We start from the raw sequence: 27,700 nt of genomic DNA on the forward strand, positions 1-27,700 counted from the left end.
GCCATCTTCAAACCTCAAATCACACATCTCTGGTGTTGTGGAGTTTAGCTGTGCTCTTAGCCCGGACCTGTAGTGAATCTTGGTCTGGTCCCTGTAGTGTCTTTGAGGTTTTCTACTGTTCTTCTGGACCTCTATCAACTTTAAGTAGCACCACAGAATCCTTCCCTGTTAGTTTGATCACCCATGGGCATCATTTTGCTCTGAACTGACAGTGAATTTCACAGTGAATAGTGCAGATTAACTTCCTGTCCTTCTGTGCCGTGTCCATGCCAACGTCTGACACCATTATGATGGCTGCCAGTTGATCTTTTGTATGAAGGAGGAAGACAGATGTGTAAAAAAGCATTCTCTTACTTCCGCCTTCTCCACATAGGCAGTATTTCACCATCTCACATCACAGCGCATCACTGCAAGAGACTGCATTTAGAGTCATACTTTGCATTTTTCTACCTTTGTAACTCATTCTTCTTCATGACTGTAGATGTCTCCTCCTTCAAAGTTTTTCTCCTATAAAAGACAGAAAATTGCTTCTGACTTCTAAAATGATGTCGTACCAGACAAATGAAAAAAAATCAGTAACACTATACTGTTCATTTTCAGTTGTATCATTTTAACAATTGTTTTGCTTTTTTTTTCCAAGTAATTATTTTTGCTAAATTTCAGGTCATATATAATGTTTCATCTGCTTCATCAAGACCATGTCGCGAGTACAGGTGAAGATTATGAGCCATTGTTTATCATCCAAACACATATTTTTGAGCGCCCTCACTTATTTCAGATATTCTTCAGTGATCTGGTTTTAGAACCGGGCCTGTTCCCATTGGCTGGTGGGCAATAACTGAATTCTCACAATATATTTAGGCACTCCTCTTTGTTTCAACTTTAGAAATAGTTTTGAATAGCATGATTTACTCTATCAAAAGCTTTTGATGCATCAATGAAACACAAAAACACTGATGATGTTGTATCTCTGTCCTTATTTTGTGTACTGTTTCTTTAAGAGCACATATACACAAGTCAGGGCCATGTTTTGCTTTAAACCCAAACTGATTATCGGCCGAGTTAATTATAGTTAAGAAAAGTTTATGATGAAACAATATTGTATTAAAATGATATTTACCATATTCACATTATAGTTATATTGTTTATAACATGAAGTTCCTTCTTTAAGCATTAAAGAAGCATTAAATGTGTGTGTGTGTGTGTGTGTGTGTGCGCGATGCTTTTTGTCTAGAGGAATTCATTCTAAAATCTTCAAAACTTCAAAACAACACATTTTCCAGAACTTTCCCTAAAGATCTCATAGATCTTACCGGCGACGCCAAATGTTAGATCAGGGTGTCCAAGTGCTCCAGAAGACTTCAGCTCCCAGCCGACACTTGGACAACCCGGATCTTATAGATAAGAATATGAAATCATAGAAAATAAATAGAAAGTGATACCACAGTGTAATTTCATCCGGTAATGGTGACAATTCTAAACTATCCTGAAGACCTGGATGTTCCTATGAGAGCTGAAGAAACAGCAGGCAGGAGATAATGAAGTGATGATAGAATGATCAGTTTGTGAAATAGTTTGGCTGCTCAGTCAAACTTCATCTGACTAGAGATACTGTACATTCAGCTGGTGTTGTAATGATGACACACGTGCTCTATTCACTGTCTCACACGCCATCAATCAAAGTCAACAAGACATGAACGCACAGAATTTATTCTCTGGAGGTAACATTGGTATTTGTTGTGCAAACACTTATTTGAGATGATTATTAAAATGTGAAATGCTTCACGTATATAAACAAGAAGAATATAAATGATTTTCTGCTGATGAATGAAGTACTACCATTACTGATATATGAGGACACAAATCCTGCACCTCACCATCATTTCACACACTTTCAGGATCAGACATCTTTTCTGATTCTGTATTTCCTCACAGAATGTCATAACATCATTGTGAATTCAATCAGTAAAAACATTATACATTTCTATTTCATTATCTGAAACAACAAAAACCTTCATGATTATGATTTGGTCTTTCTTAGAACATGTTCACTACTACAAAAAACTCATTCTTTTCATCATGCCGGAAGAGGCAGATATCTGTGTCTAGTGCTTTTTCTCAAGATGATCGCTCGCCAGTAATGTTTTTTTACTTGGGCACGGTTATAGAGATAGTTCACCCAAAAATAAAAGTTCTGTGATCATTTACCTGCCCTCATGTGGTTATACCCCCCATAAAATATATTTCGATAAATGTTTTGTGTTTATACAATGGGTTTCAGTGTTAACATTCTTCAAAATATCTTCTTTTGTGTTCTGAAGAAGAATGAAAGGGATACAAGACTGACATGACATGAGGGTGAATAAATGAAGACTTTTTGGGTGATCTGTCACTTATATGCCTGGTTTCCACTGAGCAGTACAGTTGGGTACAGTGCAGTACGGTACGCTTCGTTACGGGTAAACATTAGGCTTGCGATGCAACTGACAACAGGTAGGCTTGAAAGTAGCGATCAACGTCATTCTCACGCAACAAAGCAATGTGTAAATGACAATGGTGCTTCCTGTGTTGTCGTTCCACCAAAGAGTATAGATACCAAGAGCTGATATTGCCATCGCCAGAGCAGAAAGCAGAGTCACCTTCACCCCAAAATGGCGGAAACACAGGGCGCAGGTGTTGCAATGGAACAATCTATTGAGTTTCGCCTCTTGGCATCTATACTCTTTGGTTCCCCTTGTAGTATGCGCAAGTGACGATTCTTTGAAAACCAATCAGCGGCCTGCAGTGAGACTAGCTCCACCCATTAGGTTCCTGTACTATTGGTACTAATGTGCTAGGTACCCTTACAAACCGTACTGAACCGTACCACTCAGTGGAAACAGATGTCCTGAGGTGCTTTACTGGTCTAATCCTTGTCTGTGAAACAGTCCCCAAATGTCTACAGACAGACAAACAAGTCCTGAAAATATTCTGTAAACTTGTGTTGGACTGCTCTTGATTTGTTGGGCTGATGGATTGTGGGTGTTTTAGGTGTTTGTGCACTTAGGCCTGAAGGCCCAGAGAGCGAGCCGTGTTCAGCATATCATCCCGTGTCAGATAACAGCCGCACAACTGCCGTAGACCTGTGAAAGACTCTCTGCCGTGCAGCACACGCCAGTTATCGATGAACACAACCTACACAAACATAAACAAGACGATTATGACAAGAGATCATATCTCTGCTTTTTGTTCAGGATGATGACACGCGCACACAATGCTCCTGCATACTTTGCCTGGTTTGAGTTTGACCCACAGTTCATTCTCTGCTCTTCTCAGTTCTGCGGTCAGATGTCTGTGAGCCGTGTACCAGCGCTGAACCACGTCATGAGGAACCGTGTTAATGGCAGAGCGGTCGTAGTTATTATACCTGCACACATTCAAATAGAACAACAGAATGACTTCCATCATGAGGACACGGCTTTTGAGGAAGAAGGGTGTATACGCAGCTCTGCGCCAATCCCTGAGGAGATTTAGTTTCTTACCGAATCATGTAAACCTCATTGTTCCAGGGATAGACGTTGAGCACCGGGCCCACGCCGATCATGTGGTTTTGATGCTCACTGAGCTTCTCAATGTATTCGTGTTTTATGGGCACGTGAGACAGCAGCTCAAAGTTCTCGGGTGTCTGCTGGAGAACTCGGTCAGCAGCGTGAAAACCATCCACCATCAGTGTTCTGCCGCCTGTGCCCTCATGTCTCAAACAGTGAAACACCTGAATGCTTCAGAAAGAAATCAAACACAACACACAGCTCAGTCATAAACAGTTTAACAGAAGATCTGATTCAATGCACACGTGAAGCGCTCTAGAATGAAAAGCAGATCAGATTATACATGAAGAAAGCTCAAGTAACTTAAACATTATGTGATTTAGAGTTTGATGGTAAAACTCTCATTCACTTTCATCCACATCAACTCTCATGTTCCTCAGACTTTAGTTCTTATCGACATGTGCACCTCAGCTCTGTCATTGAACCGTTGGGTTACCTGTTGCAGACCACGTTTATACCTAGATGCATTTTGCTCCATCAGACACTAACCCTTTTTGTCTTTAAACCAAACTTTCATGTTCACGCGTTTTGTCCGAAGGAGGAGATTAAATTACACCTCTGTGTTTTGGGTTTTGGACTCTCTTGATACACCAAATAAATGATCTAATGTTGTTTATATGTCTATGTGGCGTTTGTAATATGCTTAAAGATAAACCATGCACAAAATCCATATTTTTTACAAAAGAAAGTTTAATGGCCTCTGTTAATGACATCATAACCCTGTAACCAAACACAGATATGTGAAGAGTCAACCCCATAAAAAGCTCTTTTTCTTCAACACGAGCACACGCTGCTCACACGTCTGATGAGGCATCTACAGAACCTATCATCAATGTTCTGAGCTCACGCCATCGGGTGGAGGCAGGGACTCATTTGCATATTCCTTATTCTGCCTATACTACATAGGGAGGTTTAGAGATGACGTACAGTATATTTGTATGCAAACCACGGCAGCAAGTTAGCATTTTAGCATTTATTTCCTGTTCCATCGCCCCAAAGTCTGTGTTTTTTTATGTGTATTTGGTAAATCACCCAAAATAAGAACTGTGGTAAAGAAAACCTTTAAATAATTTCACGTTTTAATCTGTGACATGAAACACATGTTTGTGATTTTTGTAAAGCCTTATTGTGTCTTAAAAACAGCGGTTGCTAACAAGTTGCTAAAGACGCACGCGACGAGAGGCAGATGAATGACTGATGCACGCTTTACAGAATCAGATGTGGAAACAACATTAAAGATCGCTGCTGTGTTATTATAAAAAGTGCAAAAAGATTTGTAGTCCGTTTTGAAACTATGGCGAAACAAATGAGAAATATTAGTGGTCTTGTTTATACATGTCACTGGCTCATATGCCTCTGCACCGTGAGTCTCCACTGATCTTGCATGGGTAAATGACGGACAATTTTGGGTTAACGCGACCTCTGCTAACATATTTGTTATGAAGCTTTACACACATCAAGATGAGATGGCTGTGAAGCGTACCTGACACACAAGTCCTGAGAAACTATAATGTGTATGACAGGGCAGAGCGAGGACAGTTTTTCCCCACGGATTTAAAGCTTCTTAATAAAATGATGACGCTCAACGCAACCCGTCATGTAAAAGCAACATTGAGTGATCTTGTGCGTTTTTTGTGTTAACACATATGCTCCAATATCCATTCTGTGTCAGTTGAAAGGGAAAAATCTGTTTTTTGTGCCAGTGTAAACGAACCCTTAAACACAGGTAAACATGTTTAAACCCTCACAAGCTATTAGCAACCGTCCCAAAACCAACTTTATACACAAAATGTACAACTCTTATCTCACAAGTAGGTGCTGAGACCCTTCTGATGGAAGCAAGTCCTGTTTGATGCATTTTTTCTGCTTTGATGGCCGAACGACTGAACATCTGGGTACATAGTGTAATGCAGCGCTCTGGACTTTTATCCCTCCGTAACAAGGAAGGCGGGACGAGAGCCATGAGGTGGGGCCGCAAATCTCACGGAGGAGATCGGGAGCATAAGAGGACGAGCGACAGGACTACGGATGAGACAGGACCAGTCCTGGACATGTGTTTGCTTTGACTTCTGTGTTATTGGTTGTTTATTTTGATTAAAGTTTGTTAAATCGCCGGTTCTATTGTGTATAATTTTGATCATATCCTGTATAATATGGGGATTGTTATTCACCCCGGTTATGAAGAAGTATTCATAGGAATGTTTGTAACATAGTTGTGTTAGTAGATCAGAAATCATATTAACTGGTATGGGCAGTATTTCAAATACATGTATTTAAAATAGTATTTTGTATTTTAAAGCCTTTGGAAAAATCTAATGTAATTTGTATTTAAATACATTTAAGATGAGTATTTTTGTATTTTCAAAATACTTTGAGCCAGTCAACCTTTTTATCAGGGTGTTTTCTTGCATCAACCAACATAATTCAGGCCAGACACGCCCTTCCCCAACATTCATGCACGTGAGCTTCAGCTGTAGCTATAACCCAGCATTGGATCTGCGACTTTTCTGGAATAATGTGAGGATTTCATGGTCAATTTTATTTGTGTTTCAAATATTAACGTTACTGCGTGTTAGGTATGGGTGATGTTATGACAACATCAACATGTCGTAGATTCGTAGCGATTATGTAAATTGATTTAACTTTTTTTAAATAGTTTATAGAGCTATTGGGGTAAGTAAATATATATGTGCACCTTTTAGTGGGCAGGAATAATTGGAACATGAGAGTGGAAAAAGAAACAAGTGTGAATGAGTAATTGTGATTTGTTATTATAACTGCCGCGAAAGGAAATTCAAATTCTCACTTTGCAGGTTGGCAGACAGTTTTTTTGTGCACGCTCTCCAAGACGGAGCGTCACGTGTGACGCCGTAAACGTTGGAATAAGCGCACAGTTGCCGCTTTCTCTTGTAGCTTTGTGCAGTTGAACCCTTGTTTATACTTTCACAATTCATTAAACCGACGAGGCTTTTATGCTTGACGTGCTCTCTGTTGTATAAGTCTGTGAAACGACAGGGGGCGACTCTGATAAATTCTTCTCCAAATCATCAAAAAGGAGCGATGAGAGGAAGTCATTTGCTTGCCGAATAATTTGTGAAACACTCCTCTCGTGATTAATGGATTTCTTCACATATAAATTGATTAGGTTTTGGGTCATATTTAGGTCAATATGTGAAAAAGGTTTTGAGTACACTTCTTAAACCCTCAGTAAAATCCAGTTAACTTCAAATTTGTCTCATTATAACAAAAGATATCAATATATGATAACATTAAACACACTAAATTGAAAAATACTGTCTTATACATTTTTAAATGCATTATTTTCTTTTAATTAACGGTTGGGTTAAACAAAATAATCTCCATCAGTTTAGTGTATTGATTGTGTGCATCTGTGATGACACTGATGAATGATACACCACACAAAATCTTTAGCTTTTAGTAGAAAAAAAACAACCTTTGGGTGAATAAAGCCAAATTCTAATTTTATTTATTTGTTATTTTAGACAAACTTTCTATTTTTGTTACTGAGTTCGAAGTTATTATGGTGATAAAACATAAAAAAATATTTTTTTTATAAAGTGTCTTTTTTTGTAGTTGTGTATTTCCTACCGGGCAGGGGAAGGGAAGCGGTAAATAAAATGAAAACGAAAGTTTCTTAGCAGTTAAACACATCATGCTTTTTGGCATTTAGAATAGGCCAAAATAGATTTCAGCCTAATAGGGGTACCTGCACTGAATCACCAATTTCACATGTACTTTGTGTATTTTCAAAATACAAAATACTGTATTTGTATTTTAAATACATTTACATGTATTTATGCCCATCCCTTGTTCTATCTGCATGCGACACCTGTAACCGTAGTGACGGATGCAAATATTCTACATGAGGCCTATTGAGTAAAAAAAAAAAGATTGTTTGTTCTTTGGATAGTTCTAACACTTTCAATACCAGAAGAACTCACAATGGAGTTTGCAGATTTTAAATTGATTTTAATCTGCAAAAGAAATGAATATTACATCAATGACAGCCAGGGCTGGACTAGAACTGAAAAACAGCCCTGGACTTCTTGCCCACGAGCAGCCCCAAAATCCTGGCCAAGACGTGTTGGGGATAAAATGGCATGCATGTTCCCCCTATACTTGGTGAATTGTCATAACAAAAGTGATCAGACAAACAAAACTCGGTTTACAATTACAGCTTAACTCTGATTATAAAACACTTTGTTCTGGTCCTGCATTCTGACGGTCTACAGCTTACTACATGAGTATCACTTCACCACTGTATGTTGCTCTGTCTGGGTTGCTTGGCAACCACGTTGTTGTTTTTTAATTATTATTATACCACTTTCTTTACATGTTTTTTATGGAAGCGTCACTGATCTAGAACGCTACCCAAACAGCAGGAGATGAAGGTACCGGAAGCGATCGCGCCGCCATCTTGGTGTCCAACTGACAGAGAGCGCCATTAACATACAGTCAAACTCACCATCTTACATAAACCCTTTTGCAGTTAACAATGTGCACGATTCATTTTTAGTTTACATGTATGTTTGAAGTAATTGTTACTTGTGATGTTTTTTGAGGTTTATGTTTAATTTGGACAGAATAGCGATGTATAGAAATGATTAAGGTGAGTGTATATAGAAATCTGTTCTGTTGTAATGGCAGGAATAAATGTTTAGAGTCTATATTTATCTGTATATAGAATAAGCACATTTGTCATATGTGTCGTCCATCTGTTGATCTGTTACATACACTACTGTCATGAAAATGAATGCAAGTCACTCAGAAAAATAAATAAACATTCACATGCTTAAGACATTTGCTTTGTAAGAATGTACTGGGAGACTTTAGATATAAAATGGGAAAGTTAGTGTTGATCATTTATATGTGATAACTCCCTTTTATTTTAATAGACCGTTTGGAAATAGCAACATTAGCTTCAGTGTAATGACTACATTAAAAATCCAGTCATTTCTATAGGTCGTTGGAAATCGTCCTAAACAGAGCAGTTGAAAACAGAGTTGTGACACTCACATAGACATATGTTGGAAGAAAGAAAACTTGTGTCATAGAGGGCTCTAATCCAGTGGTTCCCAACCCCTAAGGGGGTCCCGGAGTTTACATGAGGGGCGTGGGAGCTGACATACATTGAGGTGTAATAAAGCAGCATAACATGTTCCACTAATCATTTTATTTTAAAATATTTTGTATGTTTTAGAAAAAGGATGTGCTTACAATGCCAAGACATGCAGTCAAAAATAGTTATATCTTATATAAAATAATTATTTCAATTTTTGGCTCTATCGGCAGACAGCCTCGCGTAGTTCCCACAGCTTTAGTCCCGCCTTGCTCTTGTTACAAACGTAAATGCAGCGATTCAGAAATTATGAAAATGTTTAGATGCTCTGACAAAACTTCAATTTAGGTTTTATCAGAGCAAGACAAGTTTCTGCCAGAATGTGTGTTCTGTGGTGAAAAATTGGTAAACGACAGCATGAAACCAAGCAAAATGAGAAGACATCTTCTTAAAATAAGCAGTTATTGACAGTAGCCTGAAAAATAACCAGAATTACTAATTTTAACCATTTAATTTATTATTAAATTATTTCATTTAATTTATTTATATTTATTATCTATTTATGTGTGTGTGAGTAGTAATTATACACACACATACAAACGTATGCTCTAATCTATGTTCTAGTTCCAAACATTGCACCGACACCCATTCATTTGTTAGTATAAATGTAACCAACATAATAATCAGTGCATATACTGTGTTGGTATTTAGTGAACATTGCTGCAATACAGCTGCTTCCACCGTCTCTCCCGCTTAAACCCATTCTCACAGACTGATCGGTTGGAACTTTGAAGAGCTCCATGAACCACTTGACTACGCGACGGTGAGATCAAAGTGTGTCGCAACTCTGTTTTCAACGGCTCTGGTGTTATGGATATGGAATAAAAGCAAGAATCCACGTGAAGCCTTGCTTTAGAATGACTTCGCGTGGTGCGTTACGACACCTGTTAGCTGTTATAAATGAACTGTACCCGCAGGGCTCTTGGAAATATGACGTATCTGTGTGGCGGTCCAGTGCCAGCTTTGTGTATGCTGTATCTCCTCGAGAAAAATCAGACGTGAAATTCCACATCCGTCCGTACATGGTCTCTCTGTAAAAGAATCATAAAAGAATGCCTTAGATCAGCCATCTAAACTGGGCCGTCCATACGACAATTAACTTTTATTCAGGTCTTTATTGTGTTAAGGTAATGAAAGCCTCAGAGATAAAAATCTTCTCTTCTTCATGCAAATATAAATGATGGGACAGTAGTCATTATATATGTGTGTTTTCACCTGATCAAGCTGACTCTTTGGCTCACTGTTTCTGTTGCCTCAAGGGTCGCCGGCACGTCTTCCACAAAAGCGATGCCATACAGCAGTAACTGATTGAGGAAGATCTTCAGCTCTTCATCACAGCTCATGAACTTTTCCCAGCGGGCAGATGGAACTTGAGCGCTGCTGTAGATGTTTGAGCTCCACAGAATACGAGGTTGCACCGCACTTCTCTTCTGGCCCTCGTAGCTGTTCTGAGTGAGCCATGACAAACTGTATCGTGTCACGTGACCGTCCGGCCCTGAGCGTCACCAACAATACACAAATCATTTATGAAAACATCATCACTGAAGAGTTGAGTTTCATGGCATCCCTCAATGCAATGATGCATTAAAACATTGTTGAGAAAACTGAAAAGCAGGAAATGAAGCAACATGCAATGGGAAAGTAAATATGTCAATAATTATTGGGGATTAAAAATGGTATGAAAAGATTTTCCATGGGCCAATCTATTCTCCTATAGTGTGTCAACAAATTCAAGCACGAGCACGGCACAACTGATTTGACAATGAGTCTGTACTGATACAAAACTTGGTGTATGTCATCAAGGTCTGGACCTGAGGTGATGTGAACAGTTTCGGCAGATCTGAAGAATGTCTATTTTTACTTATAAACTATTGAAATGTCTGGTTTAAAATCATGAGAGTTGTCTTGTTTTAAAAACATACTTTTTAAAACTTTTCAAACTAAATTTTCAACTCTTATATATAGTCTAGGGAAACTTTTGATTTGTGAAAAGGGTTCTTGTATAGTCTACTGCATTAAGACGGGGTAACACACGCAGTTTCTGCCAATCTCATATGAATCTTGAGTACTGTAGTATTGCATACGTCTGTTCTTTGAAGAGTATCACATTTATAAAGGAGAGACAAAGCTGTACCATCATTTCTAGATAAAGATGAGCTCCTGGAGGCTGACAGTGGGATGAAACTACAGCACAAGCACACAATATTAGGGGTGTGAAGAGATCTCGTGGTACAGTGTTTGAACACAATATCCTCACGCACTTGGGATGATGGAGTATTCGGTTTGAAATTGCGAGAATTTTAATCACATATGTTCCCTATTGTTAACCTGTGTGAACTCAAATATATTTAATAGCATTTTTGTGAGGGCACATTTTGTTGTGGTGTGATCTGTTTTCATTACTGTACATAACACGCTAATAACCGCACAAAGACCATGTTTACATGGACATTAGTAATCAAATGATTTGACTTATTTGAGTAAACTCAGTGTTTCCCCTACCATTATATAAGGGGGGCGCCCCGCCCTCCTAACGGCTCGCCCCGCCACCCTTGGACGTCAAGTAAATTTGATTTTCTTTATAGCGCCAGATTACAATTTGTTATTTTATTAAACAAACTAAATAACCCTTAAGTAATATGTTATTTATCTTATTTCCACGATGGCATGTCTTTTCTGTCTGTGTTTGCGCGTTTACAATTATCCCAATGAGTGCGCACACGCGCTCACACAAACAAACATTAGCGGACAGAGAGCGCGCGGCGGGAAATATGTCGCTTCAATCAGATGAAAACCAAATGAAAATATTTGCGTTTTTTAAGCGCTCACAGGGAACTGAAGATGGCAAAACTCACTCCACTGCGAGTAGCAGCCGGAGTAGCTCTCCTGCTCCAAGTCTAAGTGTTGCGCATCCTGCCCCTGACAAGCATCAAAAGTCCATTCATCACCGGATGGCGGTTAAAATGTATATTAATGAATTACATGCTTCTTAATATTTACATATGTGTGTTTAAAATGTTTTTAGTCAGGACATTGTAAATCTGCTGATTAAATAAGACAAGAGATATTTAATACGCTATGCAGATGGCTCCGTGTTGTTTGGGAATGTCACGTGATGACGTTCAGAACAGCGTCTGCGCAGGATTATTCTCCAATAAATGCTTCATAGAAATTAAACCGTCTCACAAAAAAAGCCCATTTAAAATTAGTTTATCAAATAAAGGTATTAACTAACATTAACGAACAATGAATGAGCAATATATTTGTTAGTATTTATAAATCTTTTTTTAGTTCTTTACTTTTTTAAGCTCTGGCCCATTAATATTAACAAATACTTCTATACATTTAACAAAGGTTATTTGCCAAAGTCAATTTTAAAAAGATTTAAATAAATTTATTTATATTTATATATAATATTTTTTAAATTTTACAAAGAATTACCCTCCCAGACAATCAATGTATGTGACTAGATAGATAGATAGATAGATAGATAGCACATAATGAATGAAAAGGAAATGATTTCTCGTCAATTTTCCCCAACCAACCCCCCCCCCCAAAGCTGTAAACCTAGGGGAAACACTGAAACTAACATTAGGATTAATGTGTTTACATGAGTTAGTTTAAGAATATATCTTTCATGTTCCAGTTTAACATGTGACACTACATAGTATGATTAATGGCACATGTCATGACGGTTAATAGTGAGATTAAGGTGTGTACATGTCTATACCGCACTTCTATAATGCCACTAAAATAGGAGTACTCCTCACATCTTAATTCCATTTGTGTTTACTACCATATGAGTCTAGACAGATTCAGATCATCAAAAAGCTCTGTTTACATGCTCCATTCTTAATCAGAGTATTGTCTCAATCCTGTTCATATCAGATTATTGTTGTCCATATAATGTATGATTGTACTGTGAGCAGAGCTACAGTGACCGGCCCAGCCATTCATAGACAACCTGATTTCCCATCCCAAGCCAACGTTTCTTGCCCACCGTTTTTTAATATAAACACGCGCTACACGGACAGGTTTCAAAGTTAGCGTTTCAGCACCTGTGATTACAGGGATTCCCGCTGCCAGCAGGGTTTAAGGAGTGCTGATAAAAAAAATTTGAGGGCTAAATACATTTACAGGCAAACGTCTTCAAAAAAAAACATCTGTATCTTACTTATGTGCAATGTTAGCGTACATGATGTGTTTATGTAGTTTGAACCGTTTCTCCGAGGGCTGTGATATGATCGCCATCTCTGATAACACCAGCTGTCCATCACTATGATCACATGAATCCCTTCTTGTTTTGTACATTATGCACATTAACGCCGATTGCCAACAAGACACAGACGTATGTATGACTTAGTTTGACTTCCCACATGCAGTACATGTCCGGTATCTTTTAGCGCTGGGACCACTCCATATATCAGTCTCAAACCATATCCAAATCCAGCGAAATATCCACCGTTTATATAATATCCATCACTGAAATGCCATGAACAAACAAACAGCTGAACTTCACAATCGCAAGAGTTACGAGCTGTAGCTGCAGACCCACAGTGCAGCCAATCTTGATAAGCGTTTCTTCCTATGCTAGTTGGTTGGCGTGTGGGCGGCTCTTTCTTTCGCTTTGCCGTACTTTCCCAAAGAATGGCCAGTAAAAGAAATAAGATCCCAGACTAGTGTTGGCACTTTCACTTCTAGTCTTTGAAATGTCACATACAGTATTTTAATACAACAGAGTGCCCAATAAACCCATTCTCATTGATATTTTCTGTTGTCAGACATTAAAATGAAGTGAAGAGAAGATGCAAAGAAAGGCCATCCTGAAATGTATTTAGTTCTCTTGAAGTTTAGTACAGGGGGCTGAACGGTTTTCTGTATCTCTAATGCTTGTGTATGATCCGCTGTATCCCTGCCTGAGGTGTGAACTCTCTAACTGGACCGGCTGCTCCACCTCTCTCGGTTGACTTTCGGCTTTTATGTTCAAATGACATCATGTTATTTTATTTCGATTTAAATTGAAATGCTAGATATGTCAATCGATTTTTTTATACCCCCTAAAAACCAATACGATTAACAGTGTGAAGAAGTCAGAATGCATGACATAGCATGTTACCCCGATCTTTCATTAATTCAAAGGTGAGCGGACCAAAGTTTCACGTATAGCGAGGAAAATAATGATTTGATCCCTTTCTGATTGTGTTAGTTTGCATGCTTACAAAGAGATGAAGGGTCTATCATTTTTATAGTAGGTTTATATTAACTGATAGAAACCGAATGCCCTTGTTCTGGAGCTCCCTGCAAGATTTCCCCAATAGAGTAATGATGATCATAAGAAAGATTAAAGATCAGTTCAGAACTACACTAAAGAATCCTGTTAATGATTTCAAGACAGTTGGGAGCACAGTTAGCAAGCAAACCATTAGAAACAACAGATAGAAATCCTAAAGAAAGAAGAAAAGGTTGGGAGAAAGTGCTGTGAGACCAAAACTGACTCCTGTGTTAGAAGGGAGAGAAATGTTGACTATGAGCCCAAGAACACCATCCCTACAGAGAATAACAGTGTTGGAAACATTCTGCTTTAGCACTTTTTATCTCTGCTACGGGTACAGGATGGCTTCACCGCATTGAAGGGCTGAGAGACGGGCCAGTGTTCCGTAAAATCTTGGACAAGACCCTCCTCCCCTTCACTAGATCACTGAAGATGGGTCGTGGATGTGCCTTTAACATGACCCAAAACATATTGCCAAGACAACCAAAGAGTGGCTTAAGGAGAAGCACATTAAATGTCCCAGCCAGTCTCTAGAGCCTATAGTCCTATAGAACATCTGTGAAGGAGGCTAAACTCCAATTTGCTGAGCGACAGCCAAGAAACCTTAAAGATTGACAGAGGAGTGGAATAAATGTCTCCTGACATGTGCAAACCTGGTGACCAACTATCAGAAATGTCTAACCTCTGTGCTCGCCAACAAGGGTTTCTCAAAAAAGTACAAAGTTATGTTTTGCTCAGGGATCAGAGACTTATTTCACTGATTGAAATGCAAATCAATTTATAACCTGTATATAACATTTTTTCCCCTGATTTTTTTTAAATATTCGGTCTCTATCAGTTCACATAACCCTACCATAAAAATGATAGACCCTTCATTTCTTTATAAGCAGGCAAACTTTGAAAATCAGCAGGGGATCAAATCATTATTTCCCTCACTGTAGCTCTATCTGCATAAAAAACTTTTGTGGATTGACACCAAACGTGTTATGTATCATCACCAGTGTTTGGGGTAACGTAACATTGGGCGTAATGTAATCTGATTACTTTTTTAAGTAACGAGTAATATAACGCAGGTACCTTATAAATCTACATATCAATAGTCGAGTTACTTTGAAAAGTAACTTGAGTTACTTGAATAACAGTCTATTCATTGATTTATATGAACATTTTTCATACTGCAGAAGTGAAGGTAGTGTAGACATGATCGCTCATGCTTGCGCAGAAACAGTCGCTAGTCACACATAGGGAGTGTCGCCAACCATTGACAAAGCGATGGGAGACCAGAGCTCAGGTGCGGAGCTATAGTGTGGCTGCACTCGCCATCATGGACAACATGCCTGCAAATGCCGGTCATGCTCAATAGATAACTTTCAGATCGCGAAATTAGTGCGTCATGAGTCCTGCGAGTCACTGTTAGAGTCATGACACACAACTGCAATCAATGGTCTCATGCTTCGTGAATGTAACGTAAGCTGTGTACGACTGTCTGTGGCGCTGCATGCACAGACAGATCTGCAGATATAAATGGGTTAGACTGATAGAAGAACGGGGTTGGGGAGTGGGCGGAGGCTATCACAGGAGAACGAGAGGAAACATCTGTCATCTGTTAGTCTACTCACCAATTACCAGCATATACACTATATAATGTTAAATCACTTTTAGTCATTTCCCCCTCAAAATAATATTAGTAATGTATTATATATTAGATAAATCATATTTACGTATAACACTATCGAGTTGTTTTGGCTCAACGAAGTGTTCAGCACTGCAAAGATGATCTGTCATATCGCTTATATATTACATTTTTAAATAAAATGAAAAACACCCATATTTCCCACACAGTGTTGTACGACCAGAAACTACTCTGCCAACTCTACCGTCTCAAAAGCTCACTGCCGCCATCTTGTGCAACTAGCTGTGCTGTCAAAACACAATAAATATGGAGAGTGACACCAAAGTAAGCAGAACTCTGATGAGGTGGAGGACTACTGGTCAGGAAATATTTGAAATATGTTTAAAGAATATACATGTGTGTTATTAGGCTACAGTGGCGCAAAAATGGGCTATTCAGTATATGGGGTGCATAAGGGCGGTGCATAAGGGTGCCACGTGAGGGGGGCCGCCATTGTGCCAAAATATGAATTGAAGTTTTTTTATATAAAATGTTATAAATAATACAAAATAGAACATAAAGGTAATCATTTCAAACGTTAAAATTTTTTGTCTTGCATTTTAAACGACTTCTACAAATATAATTTATTCAATCAAGTTATTATGTCAACCACTCCCTCTGTGACAGTCACATCACCAAATGGATCAAGCAAGGAAACGTCCTGAGGCGCTGAAGGTTCTTAAAGCTGTTAAGTCTCCCGCTTTCACGCATATATGCTAGTTGTCAGGCTCTTCATTAAAGGTGGGGTGTTCGATTTCTCTTAGCCGTTGTAGATGTTCAAATCACCAAACAAACACACCCCTAACCCATCTTTTGCTTTCGTCAGCGTTTGGCTCGACTAATGTCCGTCCTGTGCACTTACTGCTGATTGGCTACAAGTTTGTTTTCGTGCTCGGCCCGAATTTGTCTAAATAAGCGTAATTTGGAAATCGGACACCCCGCATTTAAACATCAGAATGCACCTTCCCAATACAACGCAAACTGTGCAGTTTGAACGTCAGGCTTGTGTTCTTCATACAACACGAGCTGACGCATCTTCTCCATACAGCGCGCAGCACATAGCACCGTGCCTGAGGACAGTGAAACAGCAAGAATGAATGACAGCAGGATGACATTCACAAGAGCGCAAAAGAATGTATGTTAATAAAAAATGTTCTATAAAAGTGACTTTGTCCTTGTTCTACTTTAACCATGTTGTGAATTCATGAAATATGAACCGCAAAATAAATAAAAAATCAAGTAAGGGAAAAATCTCAAAATCTTTTATTTATTTGTGTTACAATGTGAGTGCATGTGAGTGCATCAGTCTTATTTCGTTTTTAAATAAAAGTTTTATTATGAAGTTTCAGTTAAAGTATGTTTAACATAGGCTAGGCTTCCTTTTTTATTGTTGTATTTTTATTAAACAGCTATAAATGAACCACAAAATAAGCATTCGTTTTAAAGTGGGAAAAAACACTTTTTGTTAAAGCCTAGAAGGCGAGTCTATTTACGTCTTATTCGTTTGATAATAATGAATAATGTTAATAATGATTTTTGTTGAAGGAAAGGGAATCATTTAAATGTCTAACATTTAAGATCAAAATAAGTTTATTATTCACTGGGAACATTTCCTCACCAAAACATCTCTAATGGGCGGTTGTTACCTATATTTGGGATATTTAAAAAAGTTTTATTGTTTAAAAATAAACAAGCTTTTACATGACAAAATTATTGATTATATATGTGAAACTCATTTTTCAAAGGATACAATAAATACCTTTATTAAGGGTTTATTTAGATTAAGATCAAATTAAAAATTACGTAGGCTTTTATCCGAAAATAGAACAATCATCTGCTAATTCAATTATCAAAATAATCATTAGTTGCAGCTCAATTTATTGTGCATTTCTATGCACTATCTTCATGTACTTATGTCAGTCATGTATGGAAATTATTTAAAATATAACTAGACTGACTCTAAAGTTTTTTTTTTATTATATGTGCGTTTTCTATCGGGTTGGGGTGGCCGATGGGGGCCGCCAAACTGATCTTGCATACCCCACAGAAATCGAGCAGTTGCGCAGCTGTTAGGCTATATAGGATTGTTAAATGCATTGTAGTGTTAAACAGAACAGCAAAGTCTGGAAAAGGATGAGCATGAGTTAGATGAGAAAAAGTAACGCACAAGTAACACAAAAAGTACCCAAGTAACATATTTAGTTACTTCTTATATAGTAACTAGTTACTTTTAACTTTCCCCAACACCGATCATTAGACAGTGCACGTCGTCGATAGCAAATATGTCACCAATCCACAGTCCTGAGCAAAGGTGATAAAGTGAGAAGCGATTACTCTTTAACTAGCCGTGAAATGATATCATGTTGTGAGATCCTCCAGTACCATTCTTAAGAGTTCAAGTTCTCACAGTGTTATCTTTATCTAGGGATCAGATGTCCATCATTGTTGTTATAAACTTATCTTGACATAACAAGTGTTCACTGTCAGAGAGATGACACACACACACACACACACACACACACACTGAAGCAACAGAAATCTGAAACTTCACAAACGGCTGAAGTGACTGTGTGTCTGATCTTGAACACACGGAAATATTCTGGAATATATAATCCAATATAATAGTTAATCACCAGGGGCCTATTTTTATATATTAAAGCAACATTTCTCTTATTTAATAAATCTATATTGTAATCCAATTATCGCATCTTATTATATCATATATTTACAAAGTATTAGTCTGTTTGTGTCCAGATATACTGTATATATATATATTCAATGGTTTGATGTATTCACAATTAAAGGTGATGTCTGCTACAGTTGAAAGAAAAAGTATGTGAACATTCATAGTGCAGGGTGGAAAAAGTATGTGAACCTTTGGGTTTAATAACTGGTTGACCCTCCTTTGGCAGCAATAACCTCAACCAAACGTTTCCTATAGTTGCAGATCAGACCTTCACAACGGTCAGGAGAAATTTTGGACCATTCCTCTTTACAAAAGTGTTTCAGTTCAGCAATATTCTTGGGATGTCTGGTGTGAATCGCTCTCTTGAGGTCATGCTACAGCATCTCAATCGGGTTGAGGTCAGGACTCTGACTGGGCCACTCCAGAAGGCGTATTTTCTTCTGTTGAAGCCATTCTGTTGTTGATTTACTTCTATGCTTTGGGTCGTTGTCCTGTTGCATCGTCCATCCTCTGTTAAGCTTCAGTTGGCGGACAGATGGTCTTAAGTTTTCCTGCAAAATGTCTTGATAAACTTTGGAATTCATTTTTCCATCGATGACAGTAATCCGTCCAGGGCCTGGGGCAGTAAAGCATCCCCAAACCATGATGCTCCTCCACCATATTTCACAGTTGGGATGAGGTTTTGATGTTGGTGTGCTATGCCTTTTGTTCTCCACACATAGCGTTGTGTGTTCTTTCCAAACAACTCAATTTTGGTTTCATCTGTCCACAGAATGTTTTGCCAGTAGTGCTGTGGAACATCCAGGTGCTCTTTTGCAAACTTCAAACGTGCTGCAATGTTTTTTTTGGACAGCAGTGGCTTCCTCCGTGGTGTCCTCCCATGAAGTCCATTCTTGTTTAATGTTTTCCTTATTGTAGATTTGTCAACAAAAATGTTAGCATGTGCCAGAGATTTCTGTAAGTGTTTAGCTGACACTCTAGGATTCTTCTTCACCTCATTGAGCATTCTGCGCTGTGCTCTTGCAGTCATCTTTACAGGACGACCACGCCTAGGGAGTGTAGCAACAGTGCTGAACTTTCTCCATTTGTAGACAATCTGTCTTACTGTGGACACATGGACATCAAGGCTTTTAGATATACTTTTGTAGCCCTTTCCAGCTTTATGTAAGTCAACAATTCTTGATGGTTGGTCTTCTGAGAGCTCTTTTGTGCGAGGCATGGTTCACATCAGACAACGCTTCTTCAGAACAGCAAACTCAAAACTGGTGTGTGTTTTTTATTGGACAGGCCAGCTTTAATCAACACATCCAATCTCATCACATTGATTGGACCCCAGGTTGGCTGACTCCTGGCTCCAATGAGCTCTTGGAGAAGTCATTAGACAAGGGTTTCACATACTTTTTCCACCCTGCACTATGAATGTTTACATGTTGTGTTCAATAAAAACATGAAAACGTATAATGTTTGTCCGGTATTAGTTTAAGCAGACTGTGTTTCTCTATTGTTGTGACTTAGATGAAGATCAGAACACATTTTATGACCAATTTATGAAGAAATCCAAGTAAGCCCAAAGGGTTCACATACTTTTTCTTTCAACTGTATGTGTCATTTTTGAGAATCTATTGACAGAAATTCAACATGTGTTCAGAGGTGTATAAAGACCATACGTAATGAAACGTTATGTTTTTATTAACAGTGGTGAAAGGGTGCCGTATATTTGTACCGCAGTACTGTTACATTGCAGAAATTCTACTCAATCACCAGTAAAAGTACTGGTTTTAAAAAGTCATTGTGATTTATTAATGCATTGTGATCATTTGACCTAAACACCACCAGCAGTCCGTTAGATAATACCCTAAAATAAAACTGCAGAAAAACGATGATAACGGCATCATCACTAAAATGAACCGATTGATTTTTCCTCTACATTTTTAACAGGGTTATGTTGAGATGTTGCTGATAGGATAATACATGATGTAAATGTGCTTCACTCACATCTTCCCATCCTCTGGTGTTCACACTGCTCAAAGACCTCTGTCACTGAACACTTTGTTTCAGGATTTCATGAAATGATTTTATTCATCGGTGGACAGAAAACACAAAGCGCCTTGACAAGCTTGATTGTTCAACGCAGTGTTATCATGAGTGTGCGTCTGCACATGCATTTCCTTAATACACGTGAATGCTTATTTTTCCAAACAAGAACAAGTGAAATAGATATTACAATAAGTAGATCTGTAGAGTCATGAGATTATTGAGATTTTGTACATTAATTAGGACAGCCTGCTTTATGATCTCAGTACCACACCTGCTCTCACGCAGCAGCGGCCGATGCATTCTCAGGTACCGAAATTTGGCACAGACTAATTTAATACTTTTTTGCCCTTAAAAGTACAGAGTGTGGCATGGGCGTAAATCTCATTTAACAGTAGGGGGGGACAATACATATAAAATTTCTCAAGAGCAATTTTTGGAGGGGACACAAATAATACAGTCAAAATTGTACTTACTACGACACTAAGCGACAATATGCATCAGGTTTATAGGTTTATCATGCAGACTTGCAGTCATATTATAACTGAAGTGAACTGAGAACAATAAAGGTTTTTCCATTTATATATATTTTTTGTCTTTGTTGTGAAGACAGGAACTACCCATGATACTACATGTGGACATTGAGTCACTTTTTTAAACACTTTTAAAATGTTATCCTGGTTTATACTGTAACATTGTTTGACAAAGTCACTGTACATCGACATTATTGAGTGGTTGTTATTTTCCCCTGTAGTGCCCAATCTCCGCTAACAAAATTGTTCATGTTCGTGTACCCAAACAAACTTAAATTCTGTGTTTTACTCGTTGATGAATTGGCCGAGTTTCAGTAAACTGAATGTTTAGTTTATCCGCCGCGCACAAACTGCACAAATAGATGCTGAGAAAACGATCCTCTCACTGAATGAAAGCTGAGCACCTTTAGTGGACGCTAGATATAGTGCCACCGTCACAAAACTGTAACCGGTGTGTTCGCGGCTGTGTGTGACACGGGACCTGAATGACAGGATCGGTGGCTAAGTGTTGCGGTTAATGTTCACATCATGACAGGTCGCTTAAAATATAACAATGAATGAGAAACGGCTTCGGTGTGTTAGTTGCAGTGTGTGAAGTCCTATGTAACAAGCTAACGCTAACTAGCTAAGTAACGTATTATTCACTAACATAGCAGATTCATGGAAAAATACATCGTTAATCAGCATTTTTTTTAAACAACTTATTTATTAATGAAATAGCATGAACTACATTATAGAGAATGACTTCATTTAAAGTGAATAAAATAGCCTTCTTACTGGAGTTCAACAACCACTTATGAACTGAGTTCATACCTGACTGAATGTGTTGTGCAATGGTTAGGTGATATTAACGTGGATAGCAGGCATTGGGCCAAACCACTGTGAGAGGCAGGGGGAACTCAGCAGTTTCTAAATTTAAAACGCAATTTTTGCTTTTGTATTTTCTACTAATTACACAATTAGATTAGATAAACATAAATATATTTATGACAATAGCGAATTTAATTGATCGAGGGGGGGACAACCCTCGGATAGAGGGGGACATGTCCCCTCCGCCCCCCCCCCCGGGATTTACGACCATGGAGAGTGGTACCCAACACTAGCGGCGACATCTTAGTCCCGTTTCAGCCACCGTACTGCTTCGCAAGAGGGGTTGAGTGAGGCGACGGTTGTCATTCACAACCTCACCGATAGATGCCGCTAAATTTCCTACACTAGAACTTTTATATGTAAGCAACAAAGATATTTTCCTTGTGAGGGGTGAACTCACATGTGAGGTAGAGCTGCTGTTCGTCCACTTTGCTCTTTGAGGGTCTGATGTTCAGCTCAATGCTGGCAGTGTCCAGGTTCCGCTGGTTTGTTTTGGAGTTAAAGCATGAAGCTGAACGGCAGTGATCTCTCAGCCACACGTAATCAAAGTGCATGACAAGACCATCATACTTCAGCTCTGTGAGAAAACAAATCTGTCATTCATTCATTTATCAATGCCATCGACTTCTAAGATTACACACAATATGTATTCCACTGCAGAATAGTGTTTATATGCAACTTATGTTTAGTAATGTATATGAGAAAAGCAAAGAGAATAGAGAAACGGTGATGCAGTGGCAGAAGTGCATCTCACCCATGCAGTCGTGCAACAGCTGATAGCTGCATACGTTTCCTCTCGCGCTCTCTGCGTGACTGCCACGCGCTCCCGGACGTACACATCCACGAAGTCTGTTGAACGTCCGCGTGAACCACATGATGATCTATTCTTTACACTATCTGTTCATATACGCAGCAGAACATTAATATCCAGCGAATGCGCAAAACACACACACAAACAGCTGGACCCAGCGTGACGTCTGCGGGAGCAGTAATGTCTCTTTCCAGAGGATCCACCCGTATATGAAACCATGAACATTAATAATTAAACTTTAGTGTCGTGCGCGCCATTGTGCTCTCGGGCTCGTGAGGTCTACGAAGGCGGCGCTCGCGCTCAGAATCATGAACTCTATGATGACGCGCGTGTTAATATTCATGAGCAGGAGCTCTAACGCTATATGGGGAGAGATTTGACCATCTTACAGATATCTTCCTTTTGTTCATCAGAAGAAGAAGAAAATACAGGTTTGGAACAATCTGTATATGAAAACAGAATTGTTTTGGGTATATGTTGTTACAAGTGTTAGGTATTGAAACCACAGGTGGTAGTTACAGGTCAATGACATTTCAGAGGCACGTTTTTCAGAAATTGCTTACTACATCGAAGATAAAATGAAACATCCGAGATGACCTAAACCCACTTATGATCTGGATCATTTGGTTCTTTGAACGCACCTGTTGTCAGTGTTGTAGGGAAAGTTACCTCCAAAATGTAATAAATACTATATTAGTTACTGTCATTTAAAAGTAATTAGTTATTTAACAATATTAATGTCTTTGAAATGTAATATGTTACACTAGTTTTGCGTTACTTTTAAGTTACTTTTATTAAAATACCACAAAAGTATGACTACCCTGCTGAAAAAAAAAACACAGAAATTTAAATAGTTTCCATTTAAATCGCATTGAGCACCATGGTAGTGTGTAGTGGGTATTATTGGAATATGATTTAATTGAGACTTTTGTTTCCATTACAACCAATGAAATTCCCCTCATAACCAATAAATCCAGTAGAATTTATATAATTGTTTTTGTTAGGGATGTGCAGGAAGAACCCAAGCGCAGGCAGTATTAGCGAAACACAAAGCTTTGATTAGCAAAATAAAGACCCACGGTGGGGGTAAACGGTAACTGAACAGAGAGGCTACTAAACAACTTTACAACAAAAAACTTCCCTCGAGGGGGCAAAACAGAAAGGGAGGTAGACTGATACAAGGCACAAGGCAGGAAAATGACACAGTAAATGAGGCAATGGCAATACTGAACCAGACAGAGTATTCGATGGACACAAAGCAAACTTAGAAAACAACCAAAACGAAACAGCACAGGACAGCAAACAGAAGGGCATTAAATAGGAAACCAAATCAAGAGGGGAACAGGTGCTGGGCATGAAACAATTAACAATCAATAATGAGGAGACGAGAGGGTAGGAACAAAGACGAGACCGGAGAGAGCGTATGGCAAGCCACAACAAAAGTCAATGTCTCTCTCCACATTAAACAAGTGGGTCTGTCATGATTCACAAGACTCATGACAGAAGCCCACACTTAACGACAACCTGTCATTTCTCAAGGGGACAAACAACACAAGACGGACTGGGAAAAAGACACAAATCAATAAAATTGCTGCTCATTGTACATCCAGTGGGGGATGATGTGTTATTGCATATTGATTGAGCTCATCAATGTCACTTTTCACTCAATGGTCCATTCACAGCGCAGGAGGGGCGGGAAAAATACTGCATAGACCAATTGGCACATACCTGTAGTCCACAAACGTTTGTATGTCTACAATGCCAAAGTGTTGTCTGTTGTCAGATAATATCCCTGGACTACCACAATATCTATCAAGACACGAATACTAGTTTGAAAATATTTAGGCGGACATTCTGTATCAATGCAAATTATGTGTACAATGCGTTGTCCAGCGCCCACACTCAGCATTTTAAGACGCGTTTAAATATTCGAGTGAACAAAAATAAAAGGCACATAGAAGGCTCATGGTGCAATTTGAGTAACAATCGCAGTTAGAATCACAAAATTAGACAAAAAATTGGTGGAATATGGTAGAGGTTAAAGCCCACTATAATGCAACCAATAGCCTGATGACATGGTAAAACACAGAACTGACGTAGAACTGACAACAGTTCATACCTTTTTAATTATTAAGGTTTAGGGTTGGGGCATAGGCGTTAGCTAATTTACTTTATTGTGATCTTTGGTGAGATTTTGCATTACTTCCGGATGTAGCTATATCCCTTCTAGCCACAGATAAAGCTACAAATCCAGCTAACTGAGTTAGCCACATACGAATAACGGACTCATTTCCTTTTTGAAAATGTAAAAAAAGTATTTAAAATTGCGGGGAAAGAGAGTGGAAACTTCGAAACCTCATAGAAAATAATTAAATGAATCCAATCCCTAAACTAACAAATAAACAGACTTCACCTGACCTGGCTAATCCGCCGCACTTGAATTAGTATCAACCAGGCTACAGTGTTTTCACCTATAAAACAGGAAGATTTAATTAAACTTATTGCAACATCCAAACCAACAACATGCTTATTAGAGCCCATTCCAACTAAATTATTAAAAGAGTTACTACCTGTTGCAATTGAGCCTTTTAGACATTTTTGCTGCATGTTAAAATAAGGGTGAGTATAACTCACCAAAATAAGATTCTCCACCAGATCTATCAAGATCACATACATGAAATGAGCTATTTAAAACGTCAATTTCAGTCAAGGAATTAGTTTAGCTCAGAGGAAAATACGTATAATAATCGTCATTACACATACATATTTTACAATTCTGATTAGCAGTATAGTGATAAAAATCCTATATGTATTCGTCCAGCAAATGCATTGATGATTTATACACTAACGTTATCTCATGACTATAAGTAACGTGACTTTACCAAACAGAATTAAGAGCAGAAGTAGCATAGATTGAAACACAGTTTAAGTGACCCGTTTGTGAGTGTGAACACAGAGAACTCATCACAAATGCCTTTATGGTTTTTATTAAACTCTACTCTACATGGTAAACATAATGACGACAAACAAATACATGAAACACAAACACACTAGGAAGCACAGAGAGAGAGGGAGAGTGAGAATGAGAGAGAGTGAGAGGGCATTGCCGCGAGGCAGGTAAAACATGTCTGAAAACCAATAAATTCATCGTTAACAAAGAGATACACTCTTAACGCAGCCATTCTAAGTTTGCCAGAGAAAGTTCCTTTGTTTCTCATGGCGCCTCATTTGCATAGCTCTGACAGGATGGTCAGTTTGCATTTAATACCTAAACTTAGTTATGGACATAGTATGATGCATCCTATGTTTTTATAACATAGCTCATCATATAGGGAATTCAAAGCGGAGTAGTAAAAAAACCTCTAGGAGATATAATAAAGCGACACGGAATTAGCTTTCACTGTTATGCTGATGATACTCAACTTTATATTTCCTCGAAGCCTCACGAAACCCAGCAGTTTCATCGAATAAAGGATTGCATAGTTGACTTAAAAATGTGGATGAGTAACAATTTTTTACTACTAAACTCGGACAAAACAGAAGTGTTACTTACTGGACCGAAAACTGCTATGCGTAACAACCAAGAATACTGCTTAACGATTGACGGATGCTCCATAAAATCCTCGTCATCAGCTAAGAATCTTGGTGTTGTATTCGATAGTACTCTGTCATTTGAAAGCCATGTCGCCAACACATGTAAAATTGCATTTTTCCATCTTAAGAATATATCTAAATTACGTCATATGCTGTCACTGTCAGATGCAGAGAAATGAATTCATGCATTCATGACATCAAGACTAGATAACTGTAATGCACTTCTAGGTGGTTGCCCTGCGGGCCTATTACAAAAACTGAATCTGGTTCAAAACGCGGCAGCTCAAGTTCTTACACGTACAAAAAAGTATGAGCATATAACCCCGGTTCTATCTGCCTTGCACTGGTTACCTATAAAGCATTGCATTAACTTTAAGATCATGCTTATTATCTATAAAGCCCTACATGGTCTAGCGCCGCAGTACTTGAATGAACTTCTATTGTATTACAGACCTCCGCGTACATTACGCTCTCAGGCGTCCTGTCAGTTGGTAATACCTAGAATTTCAAAATCAAGTGCAGGTGGTAGATCCTTTTCTTATCTAGCGCCTAAACTTTGGAATATTCTTCCCTGCACGGTCCGGGAGGCAGACACACTCTGTCAGTTTAAATCTAGACTAAAGACTCATCTTTTCAATCTTGCATACACTACACCTCCATAATATTAATCCTCAGAGGATTTAGGCTGCATTATTTAGATCAATCGGAACCAGGAACACATCCAAAAACAAATGATGTACTTGTTGCATCAAAGAGTGCAGAACAGTGCTCTACTCTCAGCCAGTCTTGTCTCTTTGTTCCGAGGTTACGGCAGGATGCAGTTCATGCCCAGACCTGATGGCAGAGCTGAGAATGGGAAGGGGTGACCTGACAAGAGCTAAGAGGATAGAGCTGGATAAAGGACGCGACAACTTTGTTTTTCCTACAACATTTCAAATGCTATTAGATTGTTAATGATAATCTTAAATCCTTCATTTTTATATTTTTATTAAGCCTTGTTGTGCAAGCACTGTTGAGCTTGTGCAGAGGCAGCAGCTTTTGCCAGAGGGGAACTGGAATCCCCTGGTTGGGCCTGGGTTCCCCTGAGGTTTTTTTTCTCGATGGGAGTTTTGGGTTCCTCACCACCGTTTGCATATTATTTTGCACTATCTGCCTGGCCGGGGGGGCTGCTTTAGAATTCATACTTGTATTCAATGTGTCTCATGTACAGCTGCTTTGTAACAATGAAAATTGTAAAAAGCGCTATATAAATAAAGTTGAGTTGAGTTGAGTAAAATATGAAACATGCAAGGCATTGAACTGTGAATCATCCTACCGTATGAATACATCAAATGAACCCTAAATCAAAACTTGTATATCTAACAGTTACAGACTATTTAAAATGGCACGAGCGCCAACATACAACCTAGACATTTAGATAGGTTTACAGAAAAGGATAGTTTAAATCACACAAGTTCCTATTTGTCAGAGAAGTTTCTCTGGTTAGCTTCAGATGTTAAGT

General features: G+C 38.6%; 1 protein-coding gene across 1 annotated transcript; it reads right to left on the reverse strand.

Moving 5' to 3' along the window:
* Positions 1 to 1,694: 1,694 nt before the first annotated feature.
* Positions 1,695 to 22,905, reverse strand: tmlhe (trimethyllysine hydroxylase, epsilon). Its single transcript, XM_056731831.1, has 7 exons — positions 22,549 to 22,905; positions 22,195 to 22,371; positions 9,943 to 10,222; positions 9,639 to 9,758; positions 3,522 to 3,758; positions 3,268 to 3,406; positions 1,695 to 3,174 (listed from the first exon to the last, which is right to left on the reverse strand). The coding sequence occupies exons 1-7, from the start codon at positions 22,667 to 22,669 to the stop codon at positions 3,043 to 3,045; spliced, it is 1,206 nt and encodes a 401-aa protein (XP_056587809.1). The 5' UTR covers positions 22,670 to 22,905; the 3' UTR covers positions 1,695 to 3,042.
* Positions 22,906 to 27,700: the final 4,795 nt, after the last annotated feature.

Source organism: Triplophysa dalaica, chromosome 19 (assembly GCF_015846415.1).
Source record: "Triplophysa dalaica isolate WHDGS20190420 chromosome 19, ASM1584641v1, whole genome shotgun sequence".
Classification (NCBI taxonomy): Eukaryota; Metazoa; Chordata; class Actinopteri; order Cypriniformes; family Nemacheilidae; genus Triplophysa; species Triplophysa dalaica.